The sequence below is a fragment of the Podarcis cretensis genome (genome assembly GCF_951804945.1).
Source record: "Podarcis cretensis genome assembly, contig: SCAFFOLD_39, whole genome shotgun sequence".
Lineage (NCBI taxonomy): Eukaryota > Metazoa > Chordata > Lepidosauria > Squamata > Lacertidae > Podarcis > Podarcis cretensis.
In genome coordinates, this window is record NW_027647836.1 from 1 (window position 1) to 25000 (window position 25000).

General features: G+C 43.2%; 1 protein-coding gene across 1 annotated transcript in view; it reads left to right on the forward strand.

Annotated features, from left to right (window-relative positions):
• Nucleotides 1–3877: 3877 nt before the first annotated feature.
• Nucleotides 3878–25000, forward strand: part of LOC307208433 (mRNA export factor GLE1-like) — a 54763-nt gene continuing 33640 nt past the window's right edge. The window contains exons 1-5 of the mRNA XM_079996494.1: nucleotides 3878–4020; nucleotides 8842–9048; nucleotides 16541–16654; nucleotides 19329–19477; nucleotides 21175–21235. Of these exons, the coding sequence (XP_079852620.1) occupies nucleotides 3919–4020; nucleotides 8842–9048; nucleotides 16541–16654; nucleotides 19329–19477; nucleotides 21175–21235 (633 nt within the window). The 5' untranslated portion in view covers nucleotides 3878–3918. The remainder of the gene's footprint in view (nucleotides 4021–8841; nucleotides 9049–16540; nucleotides 16655–19328; nucleotides 19478–21174; nucleotides 21236–25000) is intronic.

Here is a 25000-nt window from a genome sequence, read left to right on the forward strand (position 1 = left end):
AGTTTGCAAATGCAATAATAATAAGTTTGCAAATGCAATAATTTCCATTGCCTCCTTCTTGCTTTTTGTAAGTTTGCAAATGCAGAGAAGGAAGCGGATTTGCAAAATGCATGCAATCATTTCGATTGCTTGAGTGACAGCCCGTTGGGCCAATTAAATGGCGGGACTGCCCGTCACTCCGCCTTGCTCCCGCCTCCGTACGCTTCTCATTGGCCGGAATCGCCGCGGTCGCCAAGGAAACGCGGCCTAGTCGTGATTTGGGCATTTTTAAAGAGCCTGCCTTTGCCCTTGAGTGACAGCCGCGCTGGCCTATGAGAGGGCGGGACTGCACGTCACTCCCGCCTTCCGGCGCTTCTCATTGGCTGTCGCCTAGGAAACGCGGCCTAGTCTTGCTTCGGGCCTTTTTTCCCATCGGCCTATTCCTTTGAGTGACAGCCCCTTTGTCCTATGAATGCCCGTCAACCCTTCTCGCTCCCGCCTCCCGGCGCTTCTCATTAGCTGTCGCCTAGGAAACGCGGCCTAGTCGGGCTTTGGGCCTATTTCCCATCAGGCCTATGTTCTTGAGTGACATCCCCTTTGGCCTATGACTGCGCGTGCCTCCGCCTCGCTCCCGCCTCCGTCCGCTTCTCATTGGCTGTCGTCTAGGAAACGCGGCCTAGTCTTTCTTCGGGCCTATTTCCCATCAGGCCAATGCTCTTGAGTGACATCCCCTTTGGCCTATGACTGCTCGTCCCTCCGCCTCGCTCCCGCCTCCGTCCGCTCCTCATTGGCTGTCGCCTAGGAAACGCGGGCTAGTCATTCTCCGGGCCTTTTGGAAGCCTCGGAGCGGCATGGAGTCGCAGCGGCCTTTTTCGCATCCGGCCTATTCCCTTGATTGACAGCCCCTTTGGCCTATGACTGCCCGCCATTCCGCCTCCGACCGCTTCTCATTGGCTGTCGCCTAGGAAACGCGGCCTAGTCTTTCTTCGTGCCTTTTCCGAGAGGAAAGCGAGGGCCCGCCTGTATCCTTGAGTGACAGCCCTTTCCGCCTATGAGACGGCGGGACTGCCCTTCGCGCCCGCCTCCGTCCGCTTCTCATTGGCTGTCGCCTAGGAAACGCGGCCTAGTCTTTCTTCGGGCTTATTTCCCATCAGGCCTATACTCTTGATTGACAGCCCTATTGGCCTATAACTGCGCGTGCCTCCGCCTCGCTCCCGCCTCCGTCCGCTTTTCATTGGCTGTCGCCTGGGAAACGCGGCCTAGTCTTTCTTCAGGCCTTTTTCCCCTCCGGCCTATGCCTTTGAGTGACAGCTCCTTTGGCCTATGACAGCCCGTCACTCCGCCTCCGTCCGCTTTTCATTCGATGTCGCCTAGGAAACGCGGCCTAGTCTTTCTTCAGGCCTTTTTTCCCATTCGGCTTATGCCCTTGAGTGACAGCCCCTTTGGCCTATGACTGCCCGTTCCTCCGCCTCCGTCCGCTTCTTATTGGCTGTCGCCTAGGAAACGCCTTTTTCCCCTCCGGCCAATGCCTTTGATTGACAGCCCTTTTGGCCTATGACTACGCGTCCCTCCTCCTCGCCCCCGCCTCCGTCCGCTTCTCATTGGCTGTCGCCTGGGAAACGCGGCCTAGTCATTCTCCGGGCCTTTTGGAAGCCTCGGAGCGGCATGGAGTCGCAGCGGCCTTTTTCGCATCCGGCCTATCCCCTTGATTGACAGCCCCTTTGGCCTATGACTGCCCGCCATTCCGCCTCGCTCCCGCCTCCGGCCGCTTCTCATTGGTTGTCGCCTAGGAAACGCGGTCTAGTCTTTCTTCGTGCCTTTTCCGAGAGGAAAGCGAGGGCCCGCCTGTATCCTTGAGTGACAGCCCTTTCCGCCTATGAGAATCCGAGAGTGTCCGTCGCTCCCGCCTCCGGCCGCTTCTCATTGACTGTCGCCTAGCAAACGCGGCCTAATCTTTCTTCGGGCCTTTTCCCCTCCGACCTATGCCCTTGAGTGACAGCCGCTTTGTCCTATGACTGCCCGTCACTCCGCCTCCGTCCGCTTCTCATTGGCTGTCGCCTAAGAAACGCGGCCTAGTCTTTCTTCGGGCCTATTTCCAATCAGGCCTATGCTCTTGATTGACATCTCCTTTGGCCTATGAGAGCCCGTCACTCCGCCTCTGTCCGCTTCTCATTGGCTGTCGCCTAGCAGACGCTAATTTCCCATCCGGCCTATGCCTTTGATTGACAGCCCCTTTGGCCTATAACTGCCCGTCCCTCCGCCTCGCCCCCGCCTCCAGCCGCTTCTCATTGGCTGTCGCCTGGGAAACGCGGCCTAGTCATTCTCCGGGCCTTTTGGGAGCCTCGGAGCGGCATGGAATCGGAGCGGCCTTTTTCGCATCCGGCCTATCCCCTTGATTGACAGCTCCTTTGGCCTATGACTGCCCGCCATTCCGCCTCGCTCCCGCCTCCGGCCGCTTCTCATTGGCTGTCGCCTAGGAAACGCGGCCTAGTCTTTCTTCGTGCCTTTTCCGAGAGGAAAGCGAGGGCCCGCCTGTATCCTTGAGTGACAGCCCTTTCCGCCTATGAGACGGCGGGACTGCCTTTCGCTCCCGCCTCCGTCCGCTTCTCATTGGCTGTCGCCTAGGAAACGCGGCCTAGTCTTTCTTCAGGCGTTTTTCCCCTCCGGCCTATTCCTTTGAGTGACAGCTGCTTTGGCCTATGACTGCGCGTCCCTCCGCCTCGCTCCCGCCTCCAGCCGCTTCCCATTGGCTGTCGCCTAGGAAACGCGGCCTAGTCTTTCTTCGTGCCTTTTCCGAGAGGAAAGCGAGGGCCCGCCTGTATCCTTGAGTGACAGCCCCTTTGGCCTATGACTGCCCGCCCCTCCGCCTCGCTCCCGCCTCCATCCGCTTCCCATTGGCTGTCGCCTGGTAAACGCGGCCTAGTCATTCTCCGGCCCTTTTGGAAGCCTCGGAGCGGCATGGAGTCGCAGCGGCCTTTTTCGCATCCGGCCTAATCCCTTGATTGACAGCCCCTTTGGCCTATGACTGCCCGCCATTCCGCCTCGCTCCCGCCTCCAGCCTCTTCTCATTGGCTGTCGCCTCGGAAACGCGGCCTAGTCTGTCTTCGGGCCTATTTCCCATCAGGCCTATGCTCTTGAGTGACATCCCCTTTGACCTATGACTGCCCGTTCCTCCGCCTCGCCCCCGCCTCCAGCCTCTTCTCATTGGCTGTCGCCTAGGAAACGCGGCCTAGTCTTTCTTCGGGCCTATTTCCCCTCCGGCCTATGCCTTTGAGTGACAGCTCCTTTGGCCTATGACAGCCCGTCACTCCGCCTCCGTCCGCTTCTCATTGGCTATCGCCTAGGAAACGCGGCCTAGTTGTGCTTTGGGCCTTTTTCCCACCCGGCCTATGCCCTTGAGTGACAGCCCCTTTGACCTATGACTGCCCGTCACTCCGCCTCCGTCCGCTTCTCATTGGCTGTCGTCTAGGAAACGCGGCCTAGTCTTTCTTCGGGCCTATTTCCCATCAGGCCTATGCTCTTGAGTGACATCCCCTTTGGCCTATGACTGCCCGTCACTCCGCCTCCGTCCGCTTCTCATTGGCTGTCGCCTAGGAAACGCGGCCTAGTCTTTCTTCGTGCCTTTTCCGAGAGGAAAGCGAGGGCCCGCCTGTATCCTTGAGTGACAGCCCCTTTGGCCTATGACTGCCCGCCATTCCCCCTCGCCCCCGCCTCCAGCCGCTTCTCATTGGCTGTCGCCTAGGAAACGCGGCCTAGTCTTTCTTCGTGCCTTTTCCGAGAGGAAAGCGAGGGCCCGCCTGTATCCTTGAGTGACAGCCCCTTTGGCCTATGACTGCCCGCCATTCCGCCTCGCTCCCGCCTGCCGCCGCTTCTCATTGGCTGTCGCCTAGGAAACGCGGCCTAGTCGTTTTTCGGGCCGTTTTGAAGCCTCGGAGCGGCATGGAGTCGCAGCGGCTCCGCGGGCCGGCGCTGGCGGCGCTGCGGGCCAGCGGGAAAGGGCGGCTGCGCTACGGGACGGAGGGGAGCGCCGAGCTGGGAGAGGTAATCGGACTCTCGGCCCCCCTCAATGGGAATGAATGGCGAGGCTAATCGATAGGATTGATTGGGAAATCGATCGATAGCCTCTGGCCCCGCCCCCTCTGGGAATGGGAGGGGCTTGTTGTGCTTATTATTATTATTATTATTATTAGGCGTTTTCTGAGGGAAGACGCTCGGCAGGGAGGTTGTTATTACTACTACTATTATTATTATTATTATTATTGGCACATTGTTGGTTTCTAGTATTATTATTATTATTGGTATTATTATTATTATTACTACTACTACTACTATTATTATTAATGACACATTGTTGGTTTCTAGTATTATTATTATTATTATTATTTCTATTATTATTATTATTATTATTATTAGGAGTTTTCTGAGGGAAGAGCCTCAGCAGGGAGGTTGTTGTTATTATTATTATTATTATTATTATTATTATTACTATTAATGACACTCACATTGTTGGTTTCTAGTATTATTATTATTATTATTATTACTACTACTACTACTATTATTAATGACACATTGTTGGTTTCTAGTATTATTATTATTACTATTATTACTATTATTACTATTATTATTATTATTATTACTATTATTATTATTAGGAGTTTTCTGAGGGAAGACGCTCGGCAGGGAGGTTATTATTATTATTATTATTATTATTATTACTATTAATGACACATTGTTGGTTTCTAGTATTATTATTATTATTATTATTATTACTATTACTATTATTATTATTAGGAGTTTTCTGAGGGAAGAGCCTCAGCAGGGAGGTTATTATTATTATTATTATTATTATTGACACATTGTTTGTTTCTATTATTATTATTATTATTATTATTGACACTAACATTATTGGTTTCTAGTATTATTATTACTATTATTATTATTATTATTATTATTATTACTATTAATGACACTCACATTGTTGGTTTCTAGTATTATTATTATTATTATTATTATTATTATTATTGACACTCACATTGTTGATTTCTAGTATTATTATTATTATTATTGATTTCTAGTATTATTATTATTATTATTATTATTATTATTCTAGTATTATTATTATTATATTATTATTATTATTACTACTACTACTACTATTATTAATGACACATTGTTGGTTTCTAGTATTATTATTACTATTATTATTATTATTATTACTACTATTAATGACACACATTGTTGGTTTCTAGTATTATTATTATTATTATTATTATTAGGAGTTTTCTGAGGGAAGACGCTCAGCAGGGAGGTTGTTATTATTATTATTATTATTATTATTGACACATTGTTGGTTTCTATTATTATTATTATTATTATTATTGACACATTGTTGGTTTCTAGTATTATTATTATTATTAGTATTATTATGGACACATTGTTGGTTTCTAGTATTATTATTATTATTATTATTAGGAGTTTTCTGAGGGAAGACGCTCAGCAGGGAGGTTGTTATTATTATTATTATTATTATTATTGACACATTGTTGGTTTCTAGTATTATTATTATTATTATTAGTATTAGTATTATTATTGACACATTGTTGGTTTCTAGTATTATTATTATTATTATTATTAGTATTATTATTGACACATTGTTGGTTTCTAGTATTATTATTATTAGTAGTAGTATTATTATTGACACATTGTTGGTTTCTAGTATTATTATTATTATTATTATTAGGAGTTTTCTGAGGGAAGACGCTCAGCAGGGAGGTTGTTATTATTATTATTATTATTATTATTGACACATTGTTGGTTTCTAGTATTATTATTATTATTATTAGTATTAGTATTATTATTGACACATTGTTGGTTTCTAGTATTATTATTATTATTATTAGTAGTATTATTATTGACACATTGTTGGTTTCTATTATTATGATTATTATTAGTATTAGTATTATTATTGACACATTGTTGGTTTCTAGTATTATTATTATTATTATTATTAGGAGTTTTCTGAGGGAAGACGCTCAGCAGGGAGGTTGTTATTATTATTATTATTATTATTATTATTGACACATTGTTGGTTTCTAGTATTATTATTATTATTATTATTAGTATTAGTATTATTATTGACACATTGTTGGTTTCTAGTATTATTATTATTATTATTATTATTATTACTATTAATGACACTCACATTGTTGGTTTCTAGTATTATTATTATTATTATTATTACTACTACTACTACTATTATTAATGACACATTGTTGGTTTCTAGTATTATTATTATTACTATTATTACTATTATTACTATTATTATTATTATTATTACTATTATTATTATTAGGAGTTTTCTGAGGGAAGACGCTCGGCAGGGAGGTTATTATTATTATTATTATTATTATTATTATTATTATTACTATTAATGACACATTGTTGGTTTCTAGTATTATTATTATTATTATTATTATTACTATTACTATTATTATTATTAGGAGTTTTCTGAGGGAAGAGCCTCAGCAGGGAGGTTATTATTATTATTATTATTATTATTGACACATTGTTTGTTTCTATTATTATTATTATTATTATTATTGACACTAACATTATTGGTTTCTAGTATTATTATTACTATTATTATTATTATTATTATTACTATTAATGACACTCACATTGTTGGTTTCTAGTATTATTATTATTATTATTATTATTATTATTATTGACACTCACATTGTTGATTTCTAGTATTATTATTATTATTATTGATTTCTAGTATTATTATTATTATTATTATTATTCTAGTATTATTATTATATTATTATTATTATTATTACTACTACTACTACTATTATTAATGACACATTGTTGGTTTCTAGTATTATTATTACTATTATTATTATTATTATTACTACTATTAATGACACACATTGTTGGTTTCTAGTATTATTATTATTATTATTATTATTAGGAGTTTTCTGAGGGAAGACGCTCAGCAGGGAGGTTGTTATTATTATTATTATTATTATTATTATTGACACATTGTTGGTTTCTATTATTATTATTATTATTATTATTGACACATTGTTGGTTTCTAGTATTATTATTATTATTAGTATTATTATGGACACATTGTTGGTTTCTAGTATTATTATTATTATTATTATTAGGAGTTTTCTGAGGGAAGACGCTCAGCAGGGAGGTTGTTATTATTATTATTATTATTATTATTGACACATTGTTGGTTTCTAGTATTATTATTATTATTATTAGTATTAGTATTATTATTGACACATTGTTGGTTTCTAGTATTATTATTATTATTATTATTAGTATTATTATTGACACATTGTTGGTTTCTAGTATTATTATTATTAGTAGTAGTATTATTATTGACACATTGTTGGTTTCTAGTATTATTATTATTATTATTATTAGGAGTTTTCTGAGGGAAGACGCTCAGCAGGGAGGTTGTTATTATTATTATTATTATTATTATTGACACATTGTTGGTTTCTAGTATTATTATTATTATTAGTAGTATTAGTATTATTATTGACACATTGTTGGTTTCTAGTATTATTATTATTATTATTAGTAGTATTATTATTGACACATTGTTGGTTTCTATTATTATGATTATTATTAGTATTAGTATTATTATTGACACATTGTTGGTTTCTAGTATTATTATTATTATTATTATTAGGAGTTTTCTGAGGGAAGACGCTCAGCAGGGAGGTTGTTATTATTATTATTATTATTATTATTATTATTATTGACACATTGTTGGTTTCTAGTATTATTATTATTATTATTATTATTATTAGTATTAGTATTATTATTGACACATTGTTGGTTTCTATTATTATTATTATTATTACTATTAATGACACTCACATTGTTGGTTTCTAGTATTATTATTATTATTATTATTATTACTATTAATGACACTCACATTGTTGGTTTCTAGTATTATTATTATTATTATTATTATTACTATTAATGACACTCACATTGTTGGTTTCTAGTATTATTATTATTATTATTATTATTATTATTATTACTATTAATGACACTCACATTGTTGGTTTCTAGTATTATTATTATTATTATTATTATTACTATTAATGACACTCACATTGTTGGTTTCTAGTATTATTATTATTATTATTATTATTATTATTATTACTATTAATGACACTCACATTGTTGGTTTCTAGTATTATTATTATTATTATTATTATTACTATTAATGACACTCACATTGTTGGTTTCTAGTATTATTATTATTATTATTATTACTATTACTATTAATGACACTCACATTGTTGGTTTCTAGTATTATTATTATTATTATTACTATTACTATTAATGTCACTCACATTGTTGGTTTCTAGTATTATTATCATTATTATTATTATTATTATTATTATTATTATTATTACTACTACTACTACTATTATTATTGACACTCACCAAGGAGCTTCCTGGTTTCTGTTATTATTATTATTATAGTTAATAATAATATTATGATGATGATTAAAGACACTCGCCTTGTTGGTTTCTATTATTATTATTATTATTATTATTATTATGAAAGACACTCGCCTTGTTGGTTTCTTTATTATTATTACTATTATTATTATTATTCTTATTTTTAAAGACACCTTGTTGGTGTATTTGTATTTGTATTTTTATTTTTATTTTTATTTGTATTTGTATTTGTATTTGTATTTGTATTTGTATTTGTATTTGTATTTGTATTTGTATTTGTATTTGTATTTGTATTTATTTTTATTTTTCTTTTTATTTTTATTTCTATTTTTATTTTTATTTTTCCCCCCTTCTCCCCCCCAGGACATCTTGGAAGCCCACCGCTCCCCCCCCATCCTCTCCCCCCAGGCGGGATGGATCCTGGGCCGGATTGCCCGGTCTCCTCGCGAGGAGGAGGAGACGCCGGTGGGCTCGGCCCGGGGGGAGGCCGCCCTCCCCGAAGCCCCGTCCCCTGATGCGTCGCCCGGCGGAGGCCCCGCCCCCCGGGCGGAAGGGGCGGGGGTCGCGCAGGTAAGCCCGCCCCCATCTGGCCTATCCTTGTTTTCTATCCTATCCTATCCTCCTATCCTATCCTCCTATCCTATGGTATCCTATCCTCCTATCCTATCCTTGTCTCCTATCTTATCCTATCCTCCTATCCTATGGTATCCTATCCTCCTATCCGATCCTTGTGTCCTATCCTATCCTCCTATCCTATCCTATCCTTCTGTCCTATCCTTGTGTCCTATCCTATCCTCCTATCCTATCTTTGTCTCCCATCCTTTTTTCCTATCCTATCCTTGTCTCCTATCTTATCCTATCCTCTTATCCTATCCTTGTCTCCCATCTTGGTTTCCTATCCTATCCTATCCTCCTACCCTATCCTTGTCTCCTATCCTATCCTCCTACCCTATCCTTGTCTCCTATCCTATCCTATCCTATCCTCCTATCCTATCCTTCTTTCCTATCCTATCCTATCCTTGTCTCCTTCTTTCCTATCCTATCCTATCCTTGTCTCCTTCTTTCCTATCCTATCCTATCCTATCCTATCCTATCCTATCCTATCCTATCCTCCTATACTATCCTTCTATCCTACCCTCCTATCCTATTCTTGTCTCCCATCCTTGTCTCCTATCCTTGTTCCCTATCCTATCCTTCTCTCCTATCCTTCTATCCTAACCTATCCAGTCCTTATGTCCTATCCTATCCTCATCTCCTATCCTTTTTTCCTATCCTATTCTTCTGTCCAGTTGTATCCTATCCTACTATCATATCCCTGTCTCCCATTCTGGTTTCCTATCCTATCCTTCTACCCTATCATTGTCTCCTATCCTATCCTCCTATCCTATCCTATCCTATCCTTCTTTCCTTTCCTATCCTATCCTATCCTATCCTCCTATCCTATCCTCCTATCCTATCCTCCTATCCTATCTTTGTCTCCCATCCTTTTTTCCTATCCTATCCTTGTCTCCTATCTTATCCTATCCTCCTATCCTATCCTTGTCTCCCATCTTGGTTTCCTATCCTATCCTATCCTCCTACCCTATCCTTGTCTCCTATCCTATCCTCCTATCCTATCCTTCCATCCTACCCTCCTATCCTATTCTTGTCTCCCATCCTTGTCTCCTATCCTATCCTTTTCTTTTCTCCTATCCTATCCTCCTTTCATATCCTTTCCTATCCTATCCTATCCTTGTCTCCTATCCTTCAGTCCCATCCTTCTATCCTATCCTATCCTCCTATCCTATCTTTGTCTCCCATCCTTTTTTCCTATCCTATCCTTGTCTCCTATCATCCTATCCTTCTATGGTATCCTATCCTCCTATCCTATCCTTGTCTCCTATCTTATCCTATCCTCCTATCCTATGGTATCCTATCCTCCTATCCGATCCTTGTGTCCTATCCTATCCTCCTATCCTATCCTATCCTTCTGTCCTATCCTTGCTTCCTATCCTATCTCTATCCTGTTGTATCCTATCCTATCCTATCCCTCCTATCCTATCTTTGTCTCCCATCCTTTTTTCCTATCCTATCCTTGTCTCCTATCTTATCCTATCCTTCTATGGTATCCTATCCTCCTATCCTATCCTTGTGTCCTGTCCTATCCTATCCTATTCTATCCTATCCTATCCTATCCTCCTATCCTTGCTTCCTATCCTATCTCTGTCCTATTGTATCCTATCCTATCCTCCTATCCTATCTTTGTCTCCCATCTTGGTTTCCTATCCTATCCTATCCTCCTACCCTATCCTTGTCTCCTACCCTATCCTTGTCTCCTATCCTATCCTATCCTCCTATCCTATCCTTCTTTCCTATCCTATCCTATCCTATCCTTGTCTCCTTCTTTCCTATCCTATCCTATCCTATCCTATCCTATCCTATCCTATCCTATCCTATCCTCCTATCCTATCCTTCTATCCTACCCTCCTACCCTATCCTTGTCTCCTATCCTATCCTATCCTCCTATCCTATCCTTGTGTCCTATCCTATCCTATCCTATCCTATCCTATCCTATCCTCCTATCCTTGCTTCCTATCCTATCTCTGTCCTATTGTATCCTATCCTAACCTCCTATCCTATATTTGTCTCCCATCCTTTTTTCCTATCCTATCCTTGTCTCCTATCTTATCCTATCCTCCTATCCTATCCTTGTCTCCCATCTTGGTTTCCTATCCTATCCTATCCTCCTACCCTATCCTTGTCTCCTATCCTATCCTCCTACCCTATCCTTGTCTCCTATCCTATCCTATCCTCCTATCCTATCCTTCTTTCCTATCCTATCCTATCCTATCCTATCCTATCCTATCCTATCCTATCCTATCCTATCCTTGTCTCCTTGTTTCCTATCCTATCCTATCCTATCCTCCTATCCTATCCTTCTATCCTATCCTCCTACCCTATCCTTGTCTCCTATCCTATCCTATCCTATCCTCCTATCCTATCCTATCCTATCCTATCCTATCCTATCCTATCCTATCCTATCCTCCTATCCTATCCTTCCATCCTACCCTCCTATCCTATTCTTGTCTCCCATCCTTGTCTCCTATCCTATCCTTTTCTTTTCTCCTATCCTATCCTCCTATCCTATCCTCCTATCCTATCCTCCTTTCCTATCCTATCCTATCCTATCCTTGTCTCCTATCCTTCAATCCCATCCTTCTATCCTATCCTACCCTCCTATCCTATCCTCGTTTGCTATCTTATCCTTTTTTCCTATCCTATCCTATCTTATCCTTCTGTCCCATCCTTCAATCCTATTGTATCTTATCCTATCCTATCCTACCCTCCTATCCTATCCTTGTCTCCCATCCTGGTTTCCTATCCTATCCTATCCTACCCTCCTACCCTTTCCTTGTCTCCTATCCTATCCTTCTTTCCTTTCCTATCCTATCCTATCCTATCCTATCCTATCCTATCCTATCCTATCCTTGTCTCCTTGTTTCCTATCCTATCCTATCCTCCTATCCTATCCTTCTATCCTACCCTCCTATCCTATTCTTGTCTCCCATCCTTGTCTCCTATCCTTGTTCCCTATCCTATCCTTCTCTCCTATCCTTCTATCCTAACCTATCCAGTCCTTCTGTCCTATCCTATCCTATTCTCCTATCCTATCCTCATCTCCTATCCTTTTTTCCTATCCTATTCTTCTGTCCAGTTGTATCCTATCCTACTATCCTATCCCTGTCTCCCATCCTGGTTTCCTATCCTATCCTTCTACCCTATCATTGTCTCCTATCCTATCCTCCTATCCTATCCTATCCTATCCTTCTTTCCTATCCTATCCTATCCTATCCTATCCTCCTATCCTATCCTCCTATCCTACCCTCCTAGCCTATTCTTGTCTCCCATCCTTGTCTCCTATCCTATCCTTGTTTCCTATCCTATCCTTCTCTCCTATCCTTTTATCCTATCCTATCCTATCCAGTCCTTCTGTCCTATCCTATCCTATTCTCCTATCCTATCCTTGTCTCCTATCCTTTTTTCCTATCCTATTCATCTGTCCAATTGTATCCTATCCTACTATCCTATCCTTGTCTCCCATCCTGGTTTCCTATCCTATCCTATCCTCCTACCCTATCCTTGTCTCCTATCCTATCCTATGCTCCTATCCTATCCTATCCTATCCTATCCTATCCTTTCCTTTCCTATCCTATCCTATCCTTGTCTCCTTGTTTCCTATCCTATCCTATCCTCCTATCCTATCCTTCTATCCTACCCTCCTAGCCTATTCTTGTCTCCCATCCTTGTCTCCTATCCTATCCTCCTATCCTATCCTCCTATCCTATCCTCCTATCCTTTCCTATCCTATCCTTTTCTCCTATCCTATCCTTGTCTCCTATCTTATCCTATCCTTCTATGGTATCCTATCCTCCTATCCTATCCTTGTGTCCTGTCCTATCCTATCCTATCCTATCCTATCCTATCCTATCCTATCCTATCCTATCCTATCCTCCTATCCTTGCTTCCTATCCTATCTCTGTCCTATTGTATCCTATCCTATCCTCCTATCCTATCTTTGTCTCCCATCCTTTTTTCCTATCCTATCCTTGTCTCCTATCTTATCCTATCCTCCTATCCTATCCTTGTCTCCCATCTTGGTTTCCTATCCTATCCTATCCTCCTACCCTATCCTTGTCTCCTATCCTATCCTATCCTATCCTCCTATCCTATCCTTCTTTCCTATCCTATCCTATCCTTGTCTCCTTCTTTCCTATCCTATCCTTGTCTCCTTGTTTCCTATCCTATCCTATCCTCCTATCCTATCCTTCTATCCTACCCTCCTATCCTATTCTTGTCTCCCATCCTTGTCTCCTCTCCTTGTTCCCTATCCTATCCTTCTCTCCTGTCCTTCTATCCTAACCTATCCAGTCCTTCTGTCCTATCCTATCCTATTCTCCTATCCTATCCTCATCTCCTATCCTTTTTTCCTATCCTATTCTTCTGTCCAGTTGTATCCTATCCTACTATCCTATCCCTGTCTCCCATCCTGGTTTCCTATCCTATCCTTCTACCCTATCATTGTCTCCTATCCTATCCTCCTATCCTATCCTATCCTATCCTATCCTATCCTATCCTATCCTATCCTTCTTTCCTATCCTATCCTCCTATCCTATCCTCCTATCCTATCCTCCTATCCTATCTTTGTCTCCCATCCTTTTTTCCTATCCTATCCTTGTCTCCTATCTTATCCTATCCTTCTATGGTATCCTATCCTCCTATCCTATCCTTGTGTCCTGTCCTATCCTATCCTATTCTATCCTATCCTATCCTATCCTCCTATCCTTGCTTCCTATCCTATCTCTGTCCTATTGTATCCTATCCTATCCTCCTATCCTATCTTTGTCTCCCATCTTGGTTTCCTATCCTATCCTATCCTCCTACCCTATCCTTGTCTCCTACCCTATCCTTGTCTCCTATCCTATCCTATCCTCCTATCCTATCCTTCTTTCCTATCCTATCCTATCCTATCCTATCCTATCCTATCCTATCCTTGTCTCCTTCTTTCCTATCCTATCCTATCCTATCCTATCCTATCCTATCCTATCCTATCCTATCCTCCTATCCTATCCTTCTATCCTACCCTCCTACCCTATCCTTGTCTCCTATCCTATCCTATCCTCCTATCCTATCCTTGTGTCCTATCCTATCCTATCCTATTCTATCCTATTCTCCTATCCTTCCTTCCTATCCTATCTCTGTCCTATTGTATCCTATCCTAACCTCCTATCCTATCTTTGTCTCCCATCCTTTTTTCCTATCCTATCCTTGTCTCCTATCTTATCCTATCCTCCTATCCTATCCTTGTCTCCCATCTTGGTTTCCTATCCTATCCTATCCTCCTACCCTATCCTTGTCTCCTATCCTATCCTCCTACCCTATCCTTGTCTCCTATCCTATCCTATCCTCCTATCCTATCCTTCTTTCCTATCCTATCCTATCCTATCCTATCCTATCCTATCCTATCCTATCCTATCCTCCTATCCTATCCTTCTATCCTATCCTCCTACCCTATCCTTGTCTCCTATCCTATCCTATCCTCCTATCCTATCCTATCCTATCCTATCCTATCCTCCTATCCTATCCTTCCATCCTACCCTCCTATCCTATTCTTGTCTCCCATCCTTGTCTCCTATCCTATCCTTTTCTTTTCTCCTATCCTATCCTCCTATCCTATCCTCCTATCCTATCCTCCTTTCCTATCCTTTCCTATCCTATCCTTCTCTCCTATCCTTTTATCCTATCCTATCCTATCCTATCCTTGTCTCCTATCCTTCAGTCCCATCCTTCTATCCTATCCTACCCTCCTATCCTATCCTCGTTTGCTATCTTATCCTTTTTTCCTATCCTATCCTATCTTATCCTTCTGTCCCATCCTTCAATCCTATTGTATCTTATCCTATCCTATCCTACCCTCCTATCCTATCCTTGTCTCCCATCCTGGTTTCCTATCCTATCCTATCCTACCCTCCTACCCTTTCCTTGTCTCCTATCCTATCCTTCTTTCCTTTCCTTTCCTATCCTATCCTATCCTATCCTATCCTATCCTATCCTATCCTATCCTATCCTTGTCTCCTTGTTTCCTATCCTATCCTATCCTCCTATCCTATCCTTCTATCCTACCCTCCTATCCTATTCTTGTCTCCCATCCTTGTCTCCTATCCTTGTTCCCTATCCTATCCTTCTCTCCTATCCTTCTATCCTAACCTATCCAGTCCTTCTGTCCTATCCTATCCTATTCTCCTATCCTATCCTCATCTCCTATCCTTTTTTCCTATCCTATTCTTCTGTCCAGTTGGATCCTATCCTACTATCCTATCCCTGTCTCCCATCCTGGTTTCCTATCCTATCCTTCTACCCTATCATTGTCTCCTATCCTATCCTCCTATCCTATCCTATCCTATCCTATCCTTCTTTCCTATCCTATCCTATCCTATCCTATCCTCCTATCCTATCCTCCTATCCTACCCTCCTAGCCTATTCTTGTCTCCCATCCTTGTCTCCTATCCTATCCTTGTTTCCTATCCTATCCTTCTTTCCTATCCTTTTATCCTATCCTATCCTATCCAGTCCTTCTGTCCTATCCTATCCTATTCTCCTATCCTATCCTTGTCTCCTATCCTTTTTTCCTATCCTATTCATCTGTCCAATTGTATCCTATCCTACTATCCTATCCTTGTCTCCCATCCTGGTTTCCTATCCTATCCTATCCTCCTACCCTATCCTTGTCTCCTATCCTATCCTATGCTCCTATCCTATCCTATCCTCCTATCCTATCCTATCCTTTCCTTTCCTATCCTATCCTATCCTTGTCTCCTTGTTTCCTATCCTATCCTATCCTCCTATCCTATCCTTCTATCCTACCCTCCTAGCCTATTCTTGTCTCCCATCCTTGTCTCCTATCCTATCCTCCTATCCTATCCTCCTATCCTATCCTCCTATCCTTTCCTATCCTATCCTTTTCTCCTATCCTATCCTCCTATCCTTTCCTATCCTTTTCTCCTATCCTATCCTTGTCTCCTATCCTATCCTTTTCTCCTATCCTATCCTCCTATCCTATCCTCCTATCCTTTCCTATCCTATCCTCCTATCCTTTCCTATCCTATCCTTCTATCCTATCCTATCCTATCCTATCCTATCCTTTCCTATCCTATTCTCCTATCCTTTCCTATTCTATCCTTCTATCCTATCCTATCCTATCCTTTCCTATCCTATCCTTTTCTCCTATCCTATCCTCCTATCCTTTCCTATCCTATCCTTCTATCCTATCCTTTCCTATCCTATCGTTTTCTCCTATCCTATCCTATCCTATACTATCCTTTTCTCCTATCCTATCCTCCTATCCTATCCTCCTATCCTTTCCTATCCTATCCTATCCTTTTCTCCTATCCTCTCCTTGTCTCCTATCCTACCCTCCTGTCAATCAAATCGCTGCCCCGTATCCTGAGTATCAAGACTCCATCAAGACTGGATCCCGGATCCACTGCTCCCTCCTCACCCGATCCCTCTCTCTCTCTCCCCTCAGCGACCCGAGAAGCGGAGGGATCCGCCCAGCGACCCCGAAGCGCCCGCCCCCAAAGGCCCCGGGATCGAGGGGATCCTGCGCCTCTACGACCGGATCCGGGCGGCGGAGGGCGAGGTGAGGGAGTGGATCTCCAAGGATCTGGGGATCTTGCGGGGGAGGAAGGGTGGGAGGAGGTGGGAGGGGTGGGGGTTGAGGTTCCTCAAAAGATCACCAGATCTCCCTGGTGATGAACGGTTGAAGGATCTGGAGATCCTCAAGAGATCTCCAGGTGTTCCTGGGGAGGAAGGGTAGGAGGAGGTGGAGATCCTGCAAGGATCTGGAGATCTTGCGGGGGAGGAAGGGTGGGAGGAGGTGGAGATCCTGCAAAGATCTGGAGATCTTGCGGGGAGGAAGGGTGGGAGGAGGTGGAGATCCTGCAAGGATCTGGAGATCTTCTGGGTGGGGAAGGGTGGGAGGAGTGGAGATCCGCCAAAGATCTGGAGATCTTGCGGGGGAGGAAGGGTGGGAGGAGGTGGAGATCCTGCAAAGATCTGGAGATCTTGCGGGGGAGGAAGGGTGGGAGGAGGTGGAGATCCTGCAAGGATCTGGAGATCTTGCGGGGGAGGAAGGGTGGGAGGAGGTGGAGATCCACCAAAGATCTGGAGATCTTGCGGGGGAGGAAGGGTGGGAGGAGGTGGAGATCCGCCAAAGATCTGGAGATCTTGCGGGTGGGGAAGGGTGGGAGGAGTGGAGATCCGCCAAAGATCTGGAGATCTTGCGGGTGGGGAAGGGTAGGAGGAGGTGGAGATCCGCCAAAGTTCTGGAGATCTTCCGGGTGGGGAAGGGTGGGAGGAGGTGGAAATCCTGCAAGGATCTGGAGATCTTGCGGGGGAGGAAGGGTGGGAGGAGGTGGAGATCCTGCAAGGATCTGGAGATCTTCCGGGTGAGGAACGCTTGAAGGATCTGGAGATGTTGAGCTTGGAAAGTTGAGGTTCCTCAAAAGATCTCCAGGTGTTCCTGGTGAGGAACGCTTGAAGGACCTGGAAGATCCTCCAAAGATCCCCAAATCTTCCGGCTGAGGAACCCGGGGCCACCGGTGGAGAAGACCTGGAGGATCTGGGATCAAAGATCTGCAGGGCCTTCAAGAGATCCTCACCAGGAAGATCTGGAGATCTTTGGAGGACCATCCTCCAAGCATCTCCAGATCTTCCGCTTGAGGATCTCTTGGAGGATCTGGAGGTGTTTGGAGGATCCTCCAAACATCTCCAGATCTTGAGGATCTCTTGAAGGATCCGGAGATCCCATATCCCCTAGCTCTTCTCCCCCAGATTCCCCAACCTGTCTTCCCCTCAGTCCTCCTCCAGGAGGAGCTGGATCTCTTGGAGGATCTTGAGATCTCTGGAGGATCCCTCAACACCTCCAGATCTTCCTCGTGAGGATCTCTTGGAGGATCTGGAGATCTTTGGAGGATCCCCCAACATCTCCAGATCTCGAGGATCTCTTGAAGGATCTGGAGATCCCATATCCCCCAGCTCTTCTCCGACAGGTTCCCCAACCTGTCTTCCCCTCAGTCCTCCTCCAGGAGGAGCTGGATCTCTTGGAGGATCTGGAGATCTCTGGAGGATCCCTCAACATCTCCAGATCTTGAGGATCTCTTGAAGGATCTGGAGATCTTAGGAGACCATCCCCCAAACATCCCCAGATCTTCCTCTTGAGGATCTCTTTGGAGGATCCCTAAACATCTCCAAGTCTTCCTCCTGAGGAACCCTTGAAGGATCTGGAGATCTTGGGAGGATCCCCCAACATCTCCAGATCTTGAGGATCTCCTGGAGGATCCGGAGATCCCAGATTCCCCCAGCTCTTCTCCCCCAGGTTCCCTAACCTTGTCTTCCCCTCGGTCCTCCTCCAGGGGGAGCTGGGGCGCCGCCAGGAGATCTTGAGGATCTCTTTCAGGATCTGGAGATCTTGGGAGGATCCCTCAACACCTCTAGATCTTGAGGATCTCTTGGTGGATCTGGAGATCTTGGGAGGATCCCTAAACACCTCCAGATCTTGAGGATCTCATGGAGGACCTGAAGATCTTGGGAGGATCCCTCAACACCTCCAGACCTTGAGGATCTCTTGGTGGATCTGGAGATCTTGGGAGATCCATAAACACCTCCAGATCTTGAGGATCTCATGGAGGACCTGGAGATCTTTCGAGGATCCCTCAACATCTCCAGATCTTGAGGATCTCTCGCAGGATCCGGAAATCTTGGGATGACCCTCCAAGCATCTTCAGTTCTTGAGGATGTCCCGGAGGATCTGCAGATCCCAGATCCTCCGGGTCTTCTCCACCTCCTGAGGATCTCCCGGAGGATCTGGAGATCTCGGGAGGATCCCTCAACCTCTCCAGATCTGGAGAATCCCCCGGAGGATCTGGAGACCCCAGACCCTCCGGGTCTTCTCCACCTCCTGAGGATCTCTTGGAGGATCTGGAGATCTCGGGAGGATCCCTCAACCTCTCCAGATCTGGAGAATCCCCCGGAGGATCTGGAGATCCCACACCCTCCAGGTCTTCTCCACCTCCTGAGGATCTCCCGGAGGATCTGGAGATCTCGGGAGGATCCCTCAACCTCTCCAGATCTGGAGAATCCCCCGGAGGATCTGGAGATCCCAGACCCTCCAGGTCTTCTCCACCTCCTGAGGATCTCTGGGAGGACCTGGAGATCTCGGGAGGATCCCTCAAGCTGGAGGATTCCCCCGGAGGACCTGGAGGTCCCAGATCCACCGGGTTCCCCAACCTGTCCTCCCCTCGGTCCTCCTCCAGGAGGATCTGCGCCGCCGCCAGGAGATCCAGGATCTGGCCAGCCGGGCGGCCTATGGACAATCCTGGGAGCTTCTCCAGCGCTTTGACGAGATGAGAGAGTTGAAGTCCCACCAGGAGTGGCAGGAGCTCCGGCAGGAAGTGGAGAGGAGGTGAGACAGGAAGTGATATTCTAGGGGATATATTTATATTTATATTTATATTTATATTTATATTTATATTTATATTTATATTTATATTTATATTTATATTTACATTTACATTTACATTTACATTTACATTTACATTTGCATTTACATTTACATTTATATTATTTATTTATATTTATATTTATATTTATATTTATATTTATATTTATATTTATATTTATATTTATATTTATATTTTTTATTTACATTTACATTTATATTATTTATTTATATTTATATTTATACTTATCTTTATCTTTATATTTATATTTATATTATTTATATTTATATTTATATTATTTATATTTATATTATTTATATTTTTATTATATATTACATATATTTATGTTTATATTTACATTTTTGTATATTTATATTACATGTTTTATATTTTACATTCTTTTGTTTATATTTATATGTATTTTATATTTATATTTACATTTTTATGTATTTTATATTATATGTTTTATATCATATGCTATATTATTTCATTTATATTTATATTTATATATATTTCATATTATATTATATTTTATATATTTATATTTACATTTACATTTTTATATATTTTATATTACATGTTTTATATTATATTTTAGATTATTTTGTTGATATTTATATGTATTTTATATTTATATTTACATTTTTATATATTTTGTATTATATGTTTTATATCATATGTTATATTATTTCATTTATATTTATATTTATATTAATATTATATATATATATATTTATATTTACATTTATATATATTTATATTTACATTTATATATATTTTATATTACATGTTTTATATTATATTTTATATTGTTTATATTTATATGTATTTTATATTTATATTTACATTTTTATATATTTTATATTATGTTTTATATTATATGTTATATTATTTCATTTATATTTATATTTATATGTATGTTGTATTTATATTTATGTTTACATTTTTATATATTTTATATTTTACATTTTTGCTTTTATATTTATATTTGTGTGTGTGTGTGTGTGTGTATATATATATATATATATATATATATATATATATATATATAATTTGTATATTATATTTATATTTATATTTATATTTTTACATTTAATTTTATGTTTTACATTTTATATTTATATTTTTACATTTAATTTTATGTTTTACATTTTATATTTATATTTGTCTTTTTATATATATTTTGTATTCTATCTTGTATTTTTACATTTATACTTATATTTGTATTGATATCTATTCTATATTATAAGTTTTTTATTTTTTATTATGTTTTTATATATTTTTATATTTATATATATATATATATATATATATATATATATATATATTTACATATATATATATGTTTTATATTTTTATATGTTTACATTTTTATATATAGATTACATTTTTAATACATATGTATGTATGCATATTAAATTTGTATAATATATACATATGGTTTATATTTAATATTATCTCTGTATATATATATATATATATATATATATATATATATATAATGTCTATCTATATATCTATATCTATCTATCTATCTATCTATCTATATATCTTTAAATATTTCTTTGAATATATATTTATCGGTTGATTAAAAGATTTGTATCGAAACTTTAATTGGGGGAAAAACCATAATATTTTGATTTTTCCCCGTATTTTCCAGCTCCAAAGAAGCCCAGGGCCAGCAGGAGAAGCTGAAGGAGGAGCACCAGCGCCGGGCCAAGGTGGGGGGCGGCTCCGGGTTCGAGGGGCAGGGCAGGAAGTTCCCGAAGTTTGAGGGGAGGAAGAGGAAGTTCCCAAAGTTCAAGGGGCGGGACAGGAAGTTCATGAAGTTTGAGGGGCGAGACAGGAAGTTCAAGGGGCGGGACAGGAAGTTCCTGAAGTTCGAGGGAAGGGACAGGAAGTTCGAGGGGCGGGACAGGAAGTTCCTGAAGTTCAAGGGGCGGGACAGGAAGTTCGAGGGGCGGGACAGGAAGTTCCTGAAGTTCAAGGGGCGGGACAGGAAGTTCCTGAAGTTCGAGGGGAGGGACAGGAAGTTCCCAAAGTTTGAGGGGCGGGACAGCAAGTTCCCGAAGTTCAAGGGGCGGGACAGGAAGTTCCCAAAGTACGAAGGGAGGGACAGGAAGTTCCCGAAGTTTGCGGGGAGGGACAGGAAGTTCCCGAAGTTCGAGGGGAGGGACAGGAAGTTCCCGAAGTTTGAGGGGAGGAACAGGAAGTTCCCAAAGTTCGAGGGGAGGAACAGGAAGTTCCCAAAGTTCGAGGGGCAGGACAGGAAGTTCATGAAGTTCGAGGGGAGGGACAGGAAGTTTTTGAAGTTCGAGGGGAGGAACAGGAAGTTCCTGAAGTTCGAGGGGAGGGACAAGAAAGTTCCCGAAGTTCGAGGGGAGGGACAGGAAGTTCCCAAAGTTCGAGGGGAGGGACAGGAAGTTCCCGAAGTTCGAGGGGAGGGACAGGAAGTTCCCGAAGTTCGAGGGGAGGGACAGCAAGTTCCCAAAGTTCGAGGGGAGGAACAGGAAGTTCCCAAAGTTCGAGGGGCAGGACAGGAAGTTCATGAAGTTCGAGGGGAGGGACAGGAAGTTTTTGAAGTTCGAGGGGAGGAACAGGAAGTTCCTGAAGTTCGAGGGGAGGGACAAGAAAGTTCCCGAAGTTCGAGGGGAGGGACAGGAAGTTCCCAAAGTTCGAGGGGAGGGACAGGAAGTTCCCGAAGTTCGAGGGGAGGGACAGGAAGTTCCCGAAGTTCGAGGGGCGGGACAGGCAGTTCCCGAAGTTTGCGGGGAGGGACAGGAAGTTCCCGAAGTTTGATGGGAGGGACAGGAAGTTCTCGAAGTTCAAAGGGAGGGACAGGAAGTTCTTCCATCTTGTATTGCCTCACTTCCTTTCCTTCTTTTCACTTCCTCCTTCCTCCCTCTCTTCCCTTCCCTTCCTTTCTTTTCACTTCCTTCCTTCTTTCCTCCCTCCCCTCCTCCCCTTCTTCACTTCCTTTCCTTCTTTTCACTTCCTTCTTTCCTTCCTCCCCTCCTCCCCTTCTTCACTTCCCTTCCTTCTTTTCACTTCCTCCCTCGCTTCCCTTCCCTTCTTTTCCTTCCTTCCTTCCTACCTTCCTTCCTTCCTTCCTTCCTTCCTGCATTTCCTTCCTTCCTCCCTCCCTCCCTGCCTCCTTCCCTCCCTTTCCTTCTTTCACTTCCTCCCTCTCTTCCCTTCCTTTCCTTCTGTTCACTTCCTCCCTCCCTTCCCTTCCCTTCCCTTCCCATCCCTTCTTTCCCTTCCTTCCTTCCTCCCCTCCTTCCCTCCTTCCCTTCCTTTCCTTCTGTTCACTTCCTCCCTCCCTTCCCTTCCCTTCCCTTCTTTTCCCTTCCTTCCTTCCTTCCTTCCTTCCTTCCTTCCTTCCTTCCTTCCTTCCTTCCTCCCCTCCTTCCCTCCTTCCCTTCCTTTCCTTCTTTTCACTTCCTCCTCCCTCCCTCCCTCCCCTTCCCTTCTTTTCACTTCCTTCCTTCCTTCCTCCCTCGCCTCCTTCCCTTCCTTTACTTCTTTTCACTTCCTCCTCCCATCCTCCCTTCCCTTCTTTTCACTTCCTTCCTTCTTTCCTCCCCTCCTCCCCTCCTTCCCTTCCCTTCCTTCTTTTCACTTCCTCCCTCCCTCCCTCCCTTCCCTTCTTTTCACTTCCTTCCTTCCTTCCTCCCTCGCCTCCTTCCCTTCCTTTACTTCTTTTCACTTCCTCCTCCCATCCTCCCTTCCCTTCTTTCACTTCCTTCCTTCTTTCCTCCCCTCCTTCCCTCCTTCCCTTCCCTTCCTTCTTTTCACTTCCTCCTCCCATCCTCCCTTCCCTTCTTTTCACTTCCTTCCTTCTTTCCTCCCCTCCTTCCCTCCTTCCCTTCCCTTCCTTCTTTTCACTTCCTCCCTCCCTCCCTCCCCTTCCCTTCCCTTCTTTTCCCTTCCTTCCTTCCTTCCTCCCCTCCTTCCCTCCTTCCCTTCCTTTCCTTCTTTTCACTTCCTCCCATCCTCCCTTCCCTTCTTTTCCCTTCCTTCCTTCCTTCCTCCCTCGCCTCCTTCCCTTCCTGTACTTCTTTTCACTTCCTCCTCCCATCCTCCCTTCCCTTCTTTTCACTTCCTTCCTTCTTTCCTCCCCTCCTTCCCTCCTTCCCTTCCCTTCCTTCTTTTCACTTCCTCCCTCCCTCCCTTCCCTTCCCTTCCCTTCTTTTTCCTTCCTTCCTTCCTTCCTCCCTCCCTCCCTCCCCTTCCCTTCCCTTCCCTTCTTTTCCCTTCCTTCCTTCCTCCTTCCCTCCCTCCCTTCCCTTCCCTTCTTTTCCCTTCCTTCCTTCCTCCCTCCCCTCCTTCCCTCCTTCCCTTCCTTTCCTTCTTTTCACTTCCTCCTCCCTGCCTCCCTCCCCTTCCCTTCTTTTCACTTCCTTCCTTCCTTCCTCCCTCGCCTCCTTCCCTTCCTTTACTTCTTTTCACTTCCTCCTCCCATCCTCCCTTCCCTTCTTTTCCCTTCTTTCCTTCCCTCCTTCCCTCCTTCCCTTCCCTTCCTTCTTTTCACTTCCTCCCTCCCTCCCTTCCCTTCCCTTCCCTTCTTTTTCCTTCCTTCCTCCCTCCCTCCCTCCCTCCCCTCCTTCCCTCCTTCCCTTCCTTTCCTTCTGTTCACTTCCTCCCTCCCTCCCCTTCCCTTCCCTTCCCTTCTTTTCCCTTCCTTCCTTCCTCCCCTCCTTCCCTCCTTCCCTTCCTTTCCTTCTTTTCACTTCCTCCTTCCTCCCTCCCTCCCCTCCCCTTCTTTTCACTTCCTCCTCCCATCCTCCCTTCCCTTCTTTTCACTTCCTTCCTTCTTTCCTCCCCTCCTCCCCTCCTTCCCTTCCCTTCCTTCTTTTCACTTCCTCCCTCCCTCCCTTCCCTTCCCTTCTTCTTCCTTGCTTCCTCCCTCCCTCCCCTCCTTCCCTCCTTCCCTTCATTTCCTTCTTTTGACTTCCTCCTTCCTCCCTCCCTCCCTTCCCTTCTTTTCACTTCCTTCCTCCCTTCCTCCCCTCCTTCCCTCCTTCCCTTCCTTTCCTTCTTTTCACTTCTTCCTCCCTCCCTCCCCTTCCCTTCTTTTCACTTCCTTCCTTCCTTCCTCCCTCGCCTCCTTCCCTTCCTTTACTTCTTTTCACTTCCTCCTCCCATCCTCCCTTCCCTTCTTTTCACTTCCTTCCTTCCTCCCTCCCCTCCTTCCCTTCCTTTCCTTCTTTTCACTTCCTCCTTCCTCCTTCCCTCCCTCCCCTTCCCTTCTTTTCACTTCCTTCCTTCCTTCCTCCCTCGCCTCCTTCCCTTCCTGTACTTCTTTTCACTTCCTCCTCCCATCCTCCCTTCCCTTCTTTTCACTTCCTTCCTTCTTTCCTCCCCTCCTTCCCTCCTTCCCTTCCCTTCCTTCTTTTCACTTCCTCCCTCCCTCCCTTCCCTTCCCTTCCCTTCTTTTTCCTTCCTTCCTCCCTCCCTCCCTCCCTCCCCTCCTTCCCTCCCCT